At 36.5% G+C, this 17,751-nt stretch overlaps 1 protein-coding gene across 1 annotated transcript in view; it reads left to right on the forward strand.

Moving 5' to 3' along the window:
- Window positions 1–17,751, forward strand: part of Dhc93AB (Dynein heavy chain at 93AB) — a 780,004-nt gene that overhangs the window by 476,581 nt on the left and 285,672 nt on the right. The window contains exons 33-34 of the mRNA XM_068228295.1: window positions 6,089–6,322; window positions 8,760–8,938. Of these exons, the coding sequence (XP_068084396.1) occupies window positions 6,089–6,322; window positions 8,760–8,938 (413 nt within the window). The remainder of the gene's footprint in view (window positions 1–6,088; window positions 6,323–8,759; window positions 8,939–17,751) is intronic.

Here is a 17,751-nt window from a genome sequence, read left to right on the forward strand (position 1 = left end):
AATTTAAATGTAAAGAAAAACCACAACAAATAGTTTTTATTCCATAAATAATGTATACATTTTTCTGGTGGACCCTGTATATATATATATATATATATAGAATAACATGTCCTGACTGATTGATTCATCACCGCTGAGCCAAAACTGCTGACATAAAGAATGAAATTTTGAGGATACATTTATATGACAGTGTACTAAGGAAGGATTTTTGGATATTCTGTCACTTAGGGAGTGAATTTTTAAAATCAGTATATCTATATCTCAAAAACTTAACAGTTTAAAGACTTGAAAACTGGTATTTGGAATCTCCATTAAAAACAAAGAAACATGGATTTTTTTCAGATAATCCACACAAAGGGGCTGAAAAGAAGTGGAAATGGGGGTAAATTTTTAAAATGAGTATATCTCAAAACTTAACATATTACAGACATAAAAATTGGTATTTAGAACCTCCTTTAAAAATAAATAAACGTGCATCTTTTTGTTTTTGAAAAATGCACCTAAGGGGGTTAAAATAAGTAAAAATTGGGTGAATTTTTGAAATGTGTATAACTCAAAAACTTAACATGTTATAAACATTAAAATTGGTGATACTGTATAGGTTTTTGGGCTTGTGCCATGTCAAGAAAATAAGGTGAAGTTCTGTACATTTATACATTAAACGATGACTTTTTGAAATTCAGATGTTATAATAGAAGTGGAAATGGTACATTCATTCGTCACCAGATGGCTCCCCAGACGTGGCACAGCGCTAGTGTTCGAAGCGGAAGCTGACTGAACCATCAGAATCGGTCTAAGAGGGTCACATAACATGTATACGTAACATATGACACTGACAGGTGTGACACCTGTCACTGTCCGGGGAGCCATCTGATGACAAATGAACGTGCCATTTCCACTTCTATTATAATGCCAATATTTCAAAAAGTCATTGTTTAAGAAGCCTTTCTTGTGGACAGTCAAGATTTGCTTATGATGATGCAAAGCACAGTAAATAATTTCACCTTATTTTCTTGACATGAATAAAATCTTTGATAGACAACTAAAGAAATTCAACCCCCCCTGCATTAATGTTGAAAAGTGAAGATGGAAAAATGGCATTTAGTAATAAGGAAAATGCCGAAATTTTGGCAAAAGCATTCAGAAAACGTTTGAACTGTGAAGAGCCCAAAGAACTTTTAAAAATTACCACAAACACCACAGTAAAAACCAAACCTGAATACCTAAACCCCCCAATATTCCAAGAAGTGGAAACAGCAGTTGAGGAGATGAAAAACTACAAGGCATGCGGAGAAGATCAAGTTTTTGCAGAAATATGGAAATATACCAGTGACACAGTTCAAATCTCCCTACACATGGCTCTATCGAAAATATGGGCAACAGAACATTTTCCCGAACACTGGACAACAGCTATCATCCACCCGTTTCACAAAAAAGGAGATAAGAACAATCCAGATAACTATACAGTTATATCTCCCTTGGACTGTACATACAAAATATTTGCTAGAATCCTGTACAGCAGAATTAAAGAACAATTAGAGCAAGAATTAGGTGATTACCATGGAGGCTTCAGATCTTGGAGAAACTGTGCAGAACAAATCATCACATTAAAATTAGTTATGGCATATTACAGAAAACAAAACGAACCTCTCACAATAACGTTTGTAGACTTTAAGAAGGCGTATGATTGTATTCATAGACCTTCAATATTGAAAATATTGGGAAATTTTGGACTGCACCCGAAACTAATCAAACTGATTGAACTCCCCTTAACCAACACACAATCAAACGTCAAGTTCAGAGGGGAATTTTCTAATCCATTCCTCATAAAAACTGGTTCAATACAGGGAGATTGTTTGTCACTACTGCTATTCAACTGTGCTTCGGAATATATAATGAGGGAATGGTATAAGGATAACGCAAAAGACATCAAAATTGAAAGATCGAAAGACAACATAACCTTAAATTGTCTGGGATTTGCTGATGACCTTGCTCTCCTATCTAACAATGTTCAGGAAACTTGACAACAAATTAAATCACTACAGGAAATAGCACAAAAAATTGGCCTCAAAGTATCCTTTGTGAAAACAGAAATCATGTTAACCGACCCACCGCTCGCAAACAAAATTGAAGTAGGAGAACAAGAAATCAAAATCGTAGACAAATTTAAATACTTAGGTGAAATTATAACATACAACCTTAACGAAAAGCAGACATGGCATAATAGAATAAACAAATTAACCAAAGCTCAATATGTCACCAAGAACACATACAACAAAAAAGACCTCTCAATAGCCACAAAATTAAAGCATTATAAAACAGTCATACGACCAGAAATAACATACGCTGGTGAAACCATTTTCAAAACAACTAATACTGCAGCACTAGACAGGATACTCAAAATAGAAAGAAGAATGATCAAAACATGTATAAACAAAAAAATACTAAGAAAATGGACACTGGAGACTAGTTTCTAATGAAACAGTCTACAAAGAAATAGAACCGTTAATGAGCACTATCAGAAACAAAAATGAATCTCATCCTTTGGTCACCTGATTAGAACACCCGAAAATAGAATCAGCAGGATAATAAGAGAAATATTGTGGAACAGTAGGAGTAATATAAGTGGATTACAGAAATCAAAGAAGATATGAAGGAACTACAAATCACAGTGGAGGATGTAAGAAAAACAAGACCCACATAATCAAGACACTAAGAAACATAGACACCAGACTACAGACCAAGGTCAACAGACAATCCATGGGAAGAGTGATTTCAGACGAGAGAAAATCAAGATCTGAGAGAATGAAAAAGTACTGGGCTGATAGAAAATCGAAAAATCCATTGTATAATTAACTAAAATGGTCGAATGAAGGCCACAAAATGTAAAATAAATACAGTAACTACAAAAATTTATTTCTTTTGTGCAAGTGTGCAGATCACTCAGTAGAATCGTCGCTATCATCACTGCTTTTGTAGTCACATGGTTGGTCCAAATCCTCATTTTCACTCTCCCCTTCCCAGAGTAGATCACCTTCAGTTCCATGCACAACAGAATAAACTTTAAACTTTCCTTGACAATATTGGGAGTGGTTAGTCCCCACACACGATCAGTAGTGGTGATTACATTTTTATTTCATTTTGGCCGACTGAAATGAGGAATTATAGGAATGATTAAAAACAGCAATTTGTACAAGTCCTCTTGCCTTATCAGCTAATTCTTCCTTTATTTCCTTTAATTATTAACTCAATTATTAGCTGAAATACGCATAAAATACTGTTCGTCCCGTCTAACCGATTTGTATAGTACCACAGCAAGTAGTGGAGACTTTGCATGCGCTGTGAGGAAGGGTAGTAGGTGTATACATTCTTTGCCAAGGTCATGGACACTGAGGTATGGTTCACCCGCTTGCCGCACGCATTCGTCAGTCTGGCAGTCTCTTTAGTGCCAGTTAGTTTCTTAGTGTGTAGTCAAATACTAAATTATTTTAAATGTATAATCACACCGTACTTTTTAATATTGTAATAAATGTGTAATATTGTTCCTTTGATGAAAGTTTTATTGTATAGTATTGAATCAAAATCTCAAAAAGAAACTGTTATTATCGCACTTACATTGGTAAACTGTCAACCTTTACCTCTGTTGAAATTTGCTCAGAGAGCATAAAAAACCTTACCCATTTGAAGCTTTTCTTTTCGAGTTTTGAAGTATATCCTTTCCACCCCCCATCCGCTATATCCCACAAACCTGGGTACTGTTTTTGTCTATATTTTTTTTCCCACGCACTTTTAATTCCCAATTGCCACTACTGCACACGATCTACTCACAGATTGCGCTAAACGATGGTCACTGCATTTTGCTGCCTTTTATTACTTTATGCTTTTCATTTAAGATCCAATTTGCATAGAAGCTCCTAACTTGATCTTTGAATGGCTTATTTATGTCCACATTTTTATATTTTTCTTTTTTCACATTGTTTATTCTCTTATTTAGGTTTCCCATACCGACCTCCCTTCATTTCTCAATCAATCTTACCTTGTATTTTTTATCATACCTCTTAGGTATTTCATTTTGCTAGCTTGAATTCTACTCTCCTCTCTACTTGTCATTGTCCAAGTTTCAGCCGCATAACTTAATATGGGTCTATAATACATTTTGTACATTCTCTCTATACTTCCTTGGTATTTCCTTATTCCAGACAAGGTCTCTTATACTGTGGTAAAATGCATTGCCCTGTTGCATCCTCTTGCTAATCTCCATGTCCATCCTTGTATTCTGCATTAATTCACTCCCTGGGTATTTGAAACTGTCAACAATTTCAAGGCTTTGACCACCCTTGTCTTTCTCCTCTTGATATCACCAGGTTCTTCCTGTACACCACTTCCAAATGAAGAGAATATTATTGTACTGTATGGTGTAGTTAATTTTTAACCGAGCGAGTTAGCCATGCTGTTAGGAGGGTACGGCTGTGAGCTTTCATTCGGGAGAGAGTGGGTTTGAACCCCACTATCAGCAGCCCTGAATGTGGTTTTCTGTGTTTTCCCATTTTCACACCAGGCTGTACCTTAATTAAGACCATGGCTGCTTCCTTCCAACTCCTAGCCCTTTCCTTAACCATCATCGACATATTATATTGGTATTATAAATTTACTCATTCAGGACAAATATTTCAGATTCCCCATGGGAATCAACATCTATGTCATCTGATGGCCAAGCAGGCATCAATTTTTGATAATGAGACAAAGTCTCTTAGTGCATTGGCACTGCCGGTGGCTCCAGTTAGCCTACGCAGTGGCCTCCATGGTATGCACTAGCCAGCGTATTGGTAGGTGTGCTAGGTACCAACTGATGAGCCGACCCTAGCACACGAGGGCGAAACGCTGGCAACCAAGAATGAGTTAGCTGGAAAATTTATAATGTCCAATGACGGACCATTTATATTGGTATTATAAATTTACTCATTCAGGACAAATATTTCAGATTCCCCATGGGAATCAACATCTATGTCATCTGATGGCCAAGCAGGCATCAATTTTTGATAATGAGACAAAGTCTCTTAGTGCATTGGCACTGCCGGTGGCTCCAGTTAGCCTACGCAGTGGCCTCCACGGTATGCACTAGCCAGCGTATTGGTAGGTGTGCTAGGTACCAACTGATGAGCCCAGCCTAGCACATGAGGGCAAAACGCTGGCAACCAAGAATGAGTTAGCTGGAAAATTTATAATGTCCAATGATGGACCATTTATATTGGTATTATAAATTTACTCATTCAGGACAAATATTTCAGATTCCCCATGGGAATCAACATCTATGTCATCTGATGGCCAAGCAGGCATCAATTTTTGATAATGAGACAAAGTCTCTTAGTGCATTGGCACTGCCGGTGGCTCCAGTTAGCCTACGCAGTGGCCTCCATGGTATGCACTAGCCAGCGTATTGGTAGGTGTGCTAGGTACCAACTGATGAGCCCACCCTAGCACACGAGGGCGAAACGCTGGCAACCAAGAATGAGTTAGCTGGAAAATTTATAATGTCCAATGACGGACCATTTATATTGGTATTATAAATGTACTCATTCAGGACAAATATTTCAGATTCCCCATGGGAATCGACATCTATGTCATAAGACCTATCTGTGTCAGTGCAACGTAAAGCCAATTGTTAAAAAAAGTTAATTTTGATAATATTAGTATCTTTAAAAATAATCTTGCTTCTGGGTTAGACCATAATGTTTACTAACTGCTCTGTTTTGTAGGACTTGAAATTGTTGTAAGAGTTCCTTTTTTGTTCCAACCCCAAATTTTACATATGTATTGAAAATGAGAACAGGTCATTCATAGAATGGTAAATACATTCCTAGGGTGATGCAGAAATGGGATAATGTAACCTGTGCTTGCCAAAGAGATTTTCTTTATGATATAATTAATCTGAGCATCCTCTACCAACTGAGAGTCGATTGTCAATCCCAGGTATTTAAATTCATTGACCTCAGTATGTGGTATATTACGAAGTATTAAGTCTAGCTAGACAATAGTGATAAGTACAGCTTCTTAACGAATCTCGTTTACTTGGCATTTCTTTGTCCAGGTTGAGGTGTGGCTGAACCGCCTGCAGGCAACCATGAGAAGCACCATTTTGCACTACTTTGCCGAAGGTGTTGTGGCATATGAGGAGAAGCCAAGAGAGCAGTGGCTTTTCGATTATCCTGCTCAAGTGTCGCTCTGTGGTACCCAGATTTGGTGGTGCACTGAAGTCAATCTTGCACTCTCTCAACTAGAAGAAGGCTATGAAAACGCTGTGAAGGATTACTCCAAGAAACAGGTGCTGATATTTTGACATTATGATTTCTTCTACTTGCAACTCTGACATATAATTGTGTTTATCTTTGCACTAGCAACCCCACCCTCTCCCAACTTAGCACAGAGCAATTTTGAATTTTTGATGATAGGCCTTATAAGATTTCCTTGTAGTCGACATTAGTTCTTTTCCTCCCAATGTACTGTATGTACGTATCTCAGTGCTACATTTTGCTAAGACCTTTCCGACTCCCAGCCTGTTAGCTTGCTCCTTTCACTATGTAATGTTTAAACCATCCCTGCAATTTCACTAAAAGGTAACGTCTAATCCAGACGTGCAAATTATATATTGTAAAGAGTATTGTTGTCTCATTAAGATTATTGAGATAAATAAACAATTTATTTTGGTAAGGGTTATGTGATTAATCTTAAAATTGTGTATGATTTCTAATTTTAAGGTTGATAGTTAACTGCAGACTAAAGCATTAAAATGCTACATTTAATAGGTAGGCATATCATTGTAGAAATTTTTTAGAGCATTTTATACTCAACAATTCTTCCAGTTTCTTTTTTTTTTTTTTTTTTAGAACTTTTGATACTCTCCAATTCTTCTACATATCCTTGGGGCCTATCACTGGAGCTTTAGGCAGTGTAAAACAAGAACGCACTTGGGTGACTGTTTTTTCTTTGACTCTTCATAAAAATTGTCATTTCACATCAAAATCTAGTCAGGGATTATCCTACATAAACACAGACAGGCACTTACCCATGCCTTTACTTAATAATATATCAGAGATGCCAACTATGGATTTTTTTGTACTTTTTATGTTTTTTCACATATACTATGCCAATACAGAAGCAGGACTCTTATTAAGGATCTCAGAAAATCAAAGTGCTGTTCATTTCTACCACAAACATGAAAAAAAAATACTAGATAGAAAAATTTGTGTACAACCTTTAACAGTGAGCATTACATTGTTTGACGAATGCAAATTCCCAGCATGGGCTCAGTTTCTCTTCTGTTGCCTATAATTTAGTAATGAGTTGTCTGTACTGATTTTATTAATATCTGTAAGCTATGTATGTTTTAACTTCAATTTATTGAATACTTTTAAAGAATTTTATGTTTAACACTTTCAACGCTATGCCCGTACGGGATACGGGCACACTGCTTTTCTGGTTGTGAACGGCACCCGTATACCATTTGGGTGTGATATTCGCGCATGTTTATAGGCAGCTACACGTATCCCATACAGTTCCCTTCCCATGATTGGAGGTAGTAGTTTATCTAGTGTCCACTAGAATGCAGCAGTTATCAGAAAGTTCAAACTGAAATGATAAAAATGGGTAGTTTCTTCTTGCCGTGATCGCTACCAAAGCACTCTATGTACGGGGTGCTGAGTACACCAAATCTGTCGTGTCAGCTGTGTTATGTACAAACATGTCCTCACGCCGGCTCAGTGATAGTGATATCTTGGATATTTTATCCAGAGAAGCGGGTTCAGAAATAGATGACAGTGATGAATACTTCGCTTACGAACCAGGTAACATATCAAATGATAGTTCAGGGAAGATATTTATTTGTTATGTCACTTTTGAGTGCAAGGATTTTTAGCTATATTATTTTACTCAAAATACAAACAACAGAAATAATTCACCTCTCCAGACATTTGGGCTTATTTTTTTTTTGTTTAGACAAAGAGACGCAAACTGATGATTCACCTGTACCGCGAAAAGAAGGTAGATGGTTATGCAAGGTTGGACTGTGCATAGCCCAATGTTTTCAGGGCTACTATAACAAAACAAACATTTCCTAAATAAGTAAATTTTATATTTCAAATGTGTTTATTTGTGGCTTAACTAGCACATTAAATGATTCATTTTTTATTGTTTGAGCAGGCTTGTTGTATAACTTGAATGTAGAAGTTATTTTCTGTACATTTTTTATTGTTTTCATAAGATAAGTATAATTAAACTACTTTAGATATGTACTTCCGGATTAACATCTTCATTTTGGATGGCTGAGACCTTTATATGACAAAAATTAGGTATGTAATGTTTCGCTGTTGTGTAATAATATATTAAAATTCAGGAAAAAGACCCAGTTCACTGCGAGAGTCCATGTTAAAATATGGTAGTGTTGAAAGTGTTAATAAATGCTAATTTTATCCTCAGACACTCTTGGCACTAAAGGCCATACGCCATTTCATTTCAATGCTATTTTAAGGAACCTGATTGTTTTGCTCAAGATAACATCACCAAGTTATATTCCCGGAAGGTTGTTCTGCACTTTCCACATCGTGTTGTCCGTCTGTTCATTGTACCATTAGTGCTGCTTGGTTTATTATTATTTTTTGTTTATTTTTCCTTTATTGCTTTATTATTGTATTGTTTTAATATGTGTAATTACCATGTAGTGCGAACATCTTTACTGATATGCTATTACTGTTTATAATGTTTAGATATCTCAGCTGAGCACATTGATCCAGCTGCTGATTGGAGAACTGACCAAACAGGATCGTCAGAAGATCATGACTATCTGTACTATCGATGTGCATTCACGAGATGTAGTGTCGAAGCTGATCCAGTCTAAGGTTGAGTCTTCACAAGCTTTCCAGTGGCAATCTCAACTGAGACATAGGTACTGGCTCTCTTTAGCTCATGCTCTGTCATTTATGTACCAGAATGAAAGAAAATAACACATCTGTGTTGTGCATGATTGGTTGATTTCATTCTCAAAATATTATCTGCCCCCCCCCCGAGGCTGTATACTGTTGAACCTGCTCAGGACATCCCTCTCTAGCACATTTCCCTGGTTATTATGCCATTATTTCAAAGTCCCAGTGCATGTGCTATTAAATACATGCTAAAGAAACCTGGATCGCACTTTGATGTAACTCTTTAGTTTGCTCGTAACTCCTGCCATAAAGAATTCAAATTAACATTCTTGGCCACATTGCGTGCAGGACATGCCAGCAACAAATGGCCTGGGTAAGAATTTGATAGAGAACTTAATTTCACGGCCCTGGAGTACGTTGCGCGGTAGTGTGTCAGCTGACAGCTACAGGAAGCGTCAGTCCCAAGCCAGCCTTTGCTTGGTTGCTTGAATTGCGCAGCAGTAGCTCATCTGACATGTTGGTGCTTAATTTGTTCATAAGAGAATTGTGTATTGACGTACATAATTTAGATCTACTGTATTTACGTATACAGCCGACATGTTGGTGCTTAATTTGTTCATAAGAGAATTGTGTAACAACATACATAAATTAGGCCTACTGTAATTACGCATAGTGTTTTGCAGGACATTCAGTTATGGAGAAGAAGAAAGCTAGACAGTGTGCAAATGATGAAAAATTAAAGTTTATTGAGAAAGTGGACATTAATCCACATATGAAACATATGCAAATCGCCCAGATGTCCTATGACAACTTCAAATACAATTGTAAGCAATGTGTATAGTTTGTGTTTCTAAGAACATTTTTCATTACATTTTACTATGTTGGTTTTTCTTAAAATGTTCTATTTATTTATTTATTTATTTATTTCATTAATTATAATTGTAAAAACTTGTTTCTTTTTTTAATCACATTTATTTTTACATTCAAACATAACTTTAAATTTAATAGCGCAATTGTTTTTCTAATTTTTTTCTTTCTTTGTTCGTTTCCTCTTTACGACTTTTTTCTTATCTCCACAAAAAGACCTAACCAGTTTTGGCTGGACACTGCCATTTCACAGTGAGGAGAGAGCCCATATATTTATTCTTGTTACTCCTATTTATTGCCTCATCTGCTGACAGTAATCTGTCATTGTCAGATCACCTATGGAAAGATAGGAACAAGAACAGAAACACATAAGATAAATGAGAGGTCAGTATAGAAAAAAGAAGCAAGAAAAATCATGAAAAAGCAATTGGACCAGAATGATCTCCACATCTTCATACATTGTCAACTTCAAAAAGATAGGCTCTCTCTTTACCAACCTTGTCCTTCTAAATACAGTTTTCTGAGCCCCAATGAGCTTGTTTCAGCTTCTCAGTTTCAAAAGGAAGGTGAACTTCAAATTATTTTTTTTTACGTCGCACCGACGCAGATAGATCTTATAGCGACGATGAGGCAGGAAGGGACTAGGAGTGGGAAGTAAGCGGCCGTGGCCTTAATTAAGGTACAGCCCCAGCATTTGCCTGGTGTGAAAATGGGAAACTACCGAAAATCATCTTCAGGGCTGCCGACGGTGGGGTTTGAACCCACGATCTCCCGAATACTGGATACTGGCCGCAATTAAGCGACTGCAGCTATTAAGCTCAGTGAACTTCAAAATTAGTCAAAATGGTCCCTCTATGAGAATTGAAACGTGCACTCCTGATGAAACTGGGAGGTAGAAACAAGCTCACTAGAGAGGAACTGAGATTGACGAGGAGAGAGTCCCTCTATATGAAGACAGCAGTATCTGAAGTTATGGAGATTTTCTTTTATTTATTTAGGATCATTTCAACTTTCTATGGGTTACAATTACACAATTCCCTTCACTGTTGATGTTATTTCTGTTTACGCCAATACTCCTGCATTCTCTGGTTTGCTTTTGCTCGTTCCTCATCCGAGAACACCCTTCTTGTTCTCTTGGGTTTCTCTACAAAGAGATGTGTCACCTCTGCAATTTTCTTTCTGAACACTGTTCTGTTTGTAATATCTCCCTCCTCAATGCCACATTTTTTAAGATCCTGATGAACTTCTTTCAGCAATGGTACTTGGGTCTTTCTTCTTTCCTGGAAGATGCGGATCTTATTTGCTAGACGTTCCGGTCTCATTCTTCTCAGGTGTCCATAGAAAGTCAGTCACCTTTTTCTTATCAAGGTTAAAATGTTCTCACCTTTTTCATACAGATCTTGATTTGATCTCATATGGAAAGTAAACTAATTTCCTGTTGCTTTCTTGGGTCTCATAATTTTCCTCAGAAATTTACGCTCTTTCTTTTCTATTTTGGTAATCCCTTTTCTGGCAATTGTCTCTGCTGCATAGAGGCATGCAGGTTTCACCACGGTTTTATACTGTCTGAGTTTGGCTTGATAGGAAAGGGATTTGGACTTATAAGTTTCCTAGCATAGTCTGAATGCAATCTCCTTCTTCTTTGCTCTTTCCTCAATAGCTGGCTTCTGATTGTTGTTGGGAGTCAGAGTCTCCAGTGGATATTTGAATTTATGGACTCTTTATGTCATCATACTTGGCCTTCATTTTCCATGTTGGTTCTTTGGGATCTATGTTCATGGACTTAATTTTCTCAAAGGATATTTGCAGTGCTGCCTTTTCTGCTCTTTCTTGCAAAACCTCTGTCTGTGTAGTGGCAGTCTCTAGATTTTCAGGGAAGAACACTAAGTTGTCTGCAAATGCTAGAAATTCAAATTTAATTCCAGCCTTTTTTTGTCCTATCTTGATTCCATAATGCACCATCCCGCGTCCAGGTTGACTACACGAGTTTCCAGACTAGCTCTTGATAATACTTTCATCTGCCGAAAATTCTTGGGTTGTGAGTTCCGCGTGAGAAAGAACATCGACGGCCTACGGTAAATACCAACCTACGTAGATGAACGTCTTCAACACGCTATTAGTCGGTTACCGTATATTTTTTGATACCAAAATTTATCGCAAAAATCAGATTATCGTGGCTTGCCGAGAACACCCTACATGATATCATCATGATCGCAATGAAAATTAATCATTCCAAACTTATATCTAGTACTTATTCTAAGCAGACATTGAAAGAATTCAATATTACTCTACTCAGCTTTTATTTATAAATTGATTTATGGATGAATTGGAATAAACGTTGATTACCTTGAAAATCTTTTATACAGTATAGCAGGTTTCCTATTCAATCAGTTTCTCAATAATATATAGATGTTGTCTTGAAGAAATAGGTTTGGGAAAACCTCTGATAAATAAATAAATAAATGAACTTAGGCCTTATTCATCTGACTCATAATCTTAGCCTATCGAAAAATTGTATTCTAACTAAGTAGTTTCCAAGGGATTGAAATGAAAAGAAAAATAATTAAATTACATAATAAGTAAAATTACTCAACATAATTGAAAAAGTTGGACAATTGCAATAATTATAATTATTATAATGTTTGTAATGAAAGAATTATTTGGATGCATCCGAAAGCTCTAAGTAAAATAAACTATCTTCCTACTATATACAATTCAAATTAAAGTTCAATTGGAAAATGAGGAAAACGCAAAGAAATTGGCCAATAATTAATGACTCAATTAATTAATTAATTAATTAAGATCTGGAATCTCTGAATATTATACTAAGTTGCTTCTCGAAATCATCAAGATTCAATTGCCTGAATTAAATTCACATACAATTACAGAAATGTATATCACTCAGTTGAAAACAGTTCATCTCAATGTCCACGCACAATAGAAAAATCGTGTGAAAAGATTACTGTCTGATCCTTAGGTATTTACTCTATTCGAAGTTTCAATTTGTTCAATGTTTCATATTTTGTATCAATTAGCCTCCATATAAGCAAAACTAAGTCCACTTTAAGTCGTAAGCATTTTCAAATTATTTCCATCGTAAGGATTACATTGCTAAATTATTCAATTATTCCTTTAATTCATGGTTAAATTCCAGCTAAAGTGCGTATATGACTTACCATAACATTTCCAAGTACATTACGATTACTATTCCAACGAAATACCATGTGTGGAAAAACTGACACATAGGAAGACTCTATCCTCATCTAAAATCCACATATGAAAGTCTAAGTTACCAGTGATGACTAATATTGCTCCAAAAGAAAATAAATAAATCGTAAGCTGACTTGCCGTAAGTGAGAATATATATGAAAACAGTCGTAATTATGTCAGTGAAGGTCTAAATGTTTATGTAAGTGATCTCTTGGCTCTTCGAAGATCCTACTTATTCAATTAATTCTTTAGTGATGGCATTAAGATCGTATCCTAAACCGTATCATATATATATTAGGGAATAAAATAGCAATCAGAAACAGTACATTTCACTACCGACACCTTAGCATGTGCAACCCACACATACTACCATTTCTCGAAGAAATACTATGACCGACACCTTAAATAACAGTAACTATCACCATCAAAATACACTAGCAACTCATATGCTAACTATATTCATTATTTAACACTTCCATTATCGCGTAGCATTTATAATTGAAGCACTCATTCCATCAAAACACAACATATGTACTATCACCTGCACATATATATATATTCATTACCATTACTGTCATAGTATCAAATAAATAGTACACTGTAACCTTAAAATTGTGCCATCAAATTTCCTTGTAATACTCCCTAAATACGATCTTTACGCTTGCTATTAGTCAAAACCATCATGCATATAAATATTAGGTTCCTCATATTACTCTAATATTTCACTGACAACAAATTATGAACAATATCAATCACTTCTCCACTATCATATTGACAAACTTACGAACGGCATTTCACTGGTACTTTAACGCCTATGTTTGGAATTTACGGTAACTTTGGATGAATACCTATTTCCTTGTGAACACACACACGTATATTAATTACGCACACAAAATGTCACTACAAATATTATACATTAACCCAAAGAATAAGGTTTTCTACTTACGATACGACTTAAATGGGGACTTATCTTTGCTTATTGGATCTGGCTTCCATCTCGCTGTTGATCGTCATGGGATGGTAGGTCTTGCTCCCTGGTTCGGCTTAAGTAACAAGGAATCATCTCGTCATCACAGCTGACTACTATCCTCCTGGATCATTCATCTCGTCAAGCGTTACCATAGCCAGAGTAGTCCTCGCCTCAGCTTCTTAGAAGATCATGATGGCCTTCATTGCATCAAGGACAGAATAATACAAGGCATTAGTGGATTTATACATGGTAATCTGCTTAGTAATGCTAATGTGGTCAGTATATTTGTTTTCTGTTCCGCTTAATTTGCCTATAAGACTCTAAATATCATCTTGTTTCAAACTGCCTTGCTCGCCGAAACGTTGTGAATATTACGTGCTTTAAAGATTGCACTCTGTTCGGTTTACTTCAGCTCTCTTGATGTTATGCAGTATCGGGCAAATAAAATGTTCCGAGCCCAACCGTGACGTAGTGAAGCTCCAACTTGACGTTTCTTATCAGCTGGTCTTTTATCTCACGTATATGTCAATTACAGCTGGTGTTCGGCGGGTTATCGTGGACTTGATCTTATCTCTAACAGTAGACCTAAATCTCCAATTATTACTGGGTTTCTTTACGCGATTCCGTCTTTCTTGGTGTAGTGCTCAAATAAGAATCCTTTCTCTAATGGAAGACTTTTTTTTCAATAATCGATTTAAATAATCCGCTCTCGTCATTCTTTCGCACTGCCTTCTAAAAAAAGAATTCCTTCTGTGATTGCCGGTTGAATTTATCATCTCTTCAGTTCATACAGCTGTTAATTGTTTTTATTCTGACCCGCTAATAGCCGAAGCGCCATTTTTGTTCCAAATATAGTAACTATAGAACGGTGAAATGGCACAATAAGGTATATTTTTCTGACTCATTTCTTTTTGCCATTCCCTTATCACCTTCTCCAAGATGCAGTTGAAAAGGACTGGGGAGAGGCCATCTCCTTGCCTCACACCTATCTTGATTTCAATCTACATCAGAAGTGAGTACCATGACATTTTCTGGGGACAAATGGAACCAGGTATAGAGTTACCCACTCTTTCCAACTATTATCATAGGTTAGAAATAGTTACTTTCTATCTTGACTTACTGTGTTTTTCCTATTATGTGATCCTATTCATGTTCCTAATTTTCTATACATGACTTCTTTCTTCCTTTCCATTACTTATATTGACTTATCATTGTATCTTTACTGTATACAGTGAAACCTCGATTCTCTGTTTTTGGAGGGACCACCAGAAGAAAACATACAACACAGGAAAACAGAAAATCTGGGAACAAATTAACCATCAACAATTTGGCTAAACATCACAAAAATGAAATATGTGTACTTATAATCTTACAAACACCCCTAAACTAAACCAAACCAAACCAAACCAAACCAAACAAAACCAAACAAAACTACAGCCCCAATGGGCCTTCTGCCTATCAAGCGACTGCTGCTCAGTCCGAAGGCCTGTAGATTACGAGGTGACGTATCGTCAATGTGACGAATCCTCTCGGCCGTTATTCCTGGCTCTCTAGACCAGGGTCACCATCTCACCATTAAGTAGCTCCTCAATTAAAGGTAATCATAGAATGAGTGAACCTGGTACTAGCCCCCATATCCAGTTAAAAATGCCTGACCTGGCCGAGAATTGAACCTGGGCCCTCCGAGTGAGAAGCAGGCAAATTAATGACCGATACACGACTTAAAAATCTTGAAACTTTACGTTCAATTTTACTGGGGAAACTTCGTCAGTTTCCTCTGAAAACTTTCAGTTCAGCAACTTTGATCAGCGAAACTCTTCGAAAAATCTAATACCCATAACGTTAAGCCAAACAACGATCGAACACAAGTAGTTTTTAATTCTGTAATCTAATAAAATAAAGCACATTAGATACAAAAGCACCCAACATGAGAGCAAAATCCCATGTTTTAAAATCTTCCATTGTAATTTGGTCACCGGTATACTGTTCGTAGTCAGTATATGGAAATCTTGTACTACGTTAATTAAGCCTACAACGATTTTTAAAGGTTATATTGAACTCAAGAATATGGTTTCGAATGTAAGTATCGATTCTCAAGTTCTCGAGGGACTTCGAGGGCCCTGGGACCGCTACGGTAGCTGTGAAGGCCCTTCAGGAACTCTGAAAAGTGGTGGCAAAAGGGGCTCTGGTTAAGACGTAGCAGGTCGTTATGCTACTTAGGATCCAGAACGGGTAAAAAAAAAAAAAAAATAGTAAATAAATAAATGCAATGTAAATATTAATGTTATACCAGTTTTATAGTATCATTTGAAGCAATTTCACATACTGTATATCAGTTGACTATATTTGTAAGTAGTACAGGAGATATTATAATTAGAATTTTGTAAACAATATAAATTTATTAAGGATGAGCTGTGTGTTAATAGAAAACATTGTTAGCGTAAATTGTATAATATTGTATTATAGGAAAAATTTTCTTCTCTTGTTAATTTAATATTTAGTGCTTGACAATAATGTATTTTAGTGTACCATTTGCCACCGAGGTAGACACCTCATTTGCAAATAAAGAGATTTTGATTTGATTTGATTCTCGAATACATTATATTCAGTTCTGCCCGTCGCTAATCACAATCAAATTGGAAAGAGAAAAAATATCATTAACACTTCTGAAATTATGGTTATTCACGACCTTGAACTCAGCTGGAAAGCATGCTCGCTGTACATGTCAGTACGAGTGCAAAATAATACAAAGTTTTTTAATGTAATGTGCGCAAATAAAATGACTGCAGTTTTTTTAACATTTTAACACAAAAGCCTGAAATTTCCAGTCTTATATTAGGACCAAGAAAGCAATAAGCAATCCCAAAACCTCCCATGGCTTTATGCATGTAAAGTGCAACATCTGTTCTGGTCCCTATAATATAATCGTATACAATAATATTAAAATACTAAATTTGTGTTGCTTAAGAAGGAGCAGTTTCGATTCCTGCCTGAAAGCTCAGTGACTATACAGTGCCCTGAGAGAAGTGCCAGAAATCTGTTCAGTGATACATTCAAAAAGAGTAAAATAAAATAAAAATAAAAATAAAAAGCATCTAGCGCTGGACATAATATAGACGTTTCGCAAGTACGAACATTTGAAGAAACTCGTTCTGTCTTCAAGTACAGCTGTTGAAATGTGCTCTGTCTCCTTCCAATTCTTGTGGACACTTGCTGCTTTATGATTTCGAAGGATTCTCTAAACAATACCATCCGAATGCGATGCTAAGATGGTCCGTTATGCAAGTTCACTGCCGATTGCTTTTCCAGTACAGTACTTCCTCAAAGTACCACAACGACGGGACATTAACATCATGATCCGTAAGTATGCTGTAGCTGTCCTTTCATGAGATACAGTTTGTTGAAAAATGTATGATTGATGATTTAGCATTGATGGCACTGAAATTTCTGGACGGTTGATCCAGGATAATGCGGGATTTTTACAACATGATTTAATTAGGATGCTCGCGGGACCACGTAATTTTAACAAATAATATGGGAAAGTGTAGTTTCTGGGAGCGTATAATCAAGGTTCTACTGTGTTCCTATTTTCCTTCCTGGCCTTCTGTCTGATGTGTATCCATACCAAAAAAAAAATCAAGCAAACCCATTCCTATACCAATGGTTGAAGGTACTTACAGGGTCCGACTCGTTGGCTGAATGGTCAGCGTACTGGCCTTCGGTTCAGAGGGTCCCGGGTTCGATTCCCGGCCGGGTCGGGGATTTTAACCTTCATTGGTTAATTCCATT

The sequence above is a fragment of the Anabrus simplex genome, chromosome 6, assembly GCF_040414725.1.
Source record: "Anabrus simplex isolate iqAnaSimp1 chromosome 6, ASM4041472v1, whole genome shotgun sequence".
In the NCBI taxonomy this organism is placed as follows: Eukaryota; Metazoa; Arthropoda; class Insecta; order Orthoptera; family Tettigoniidae; genus Anabrus; species Anabrus simplex.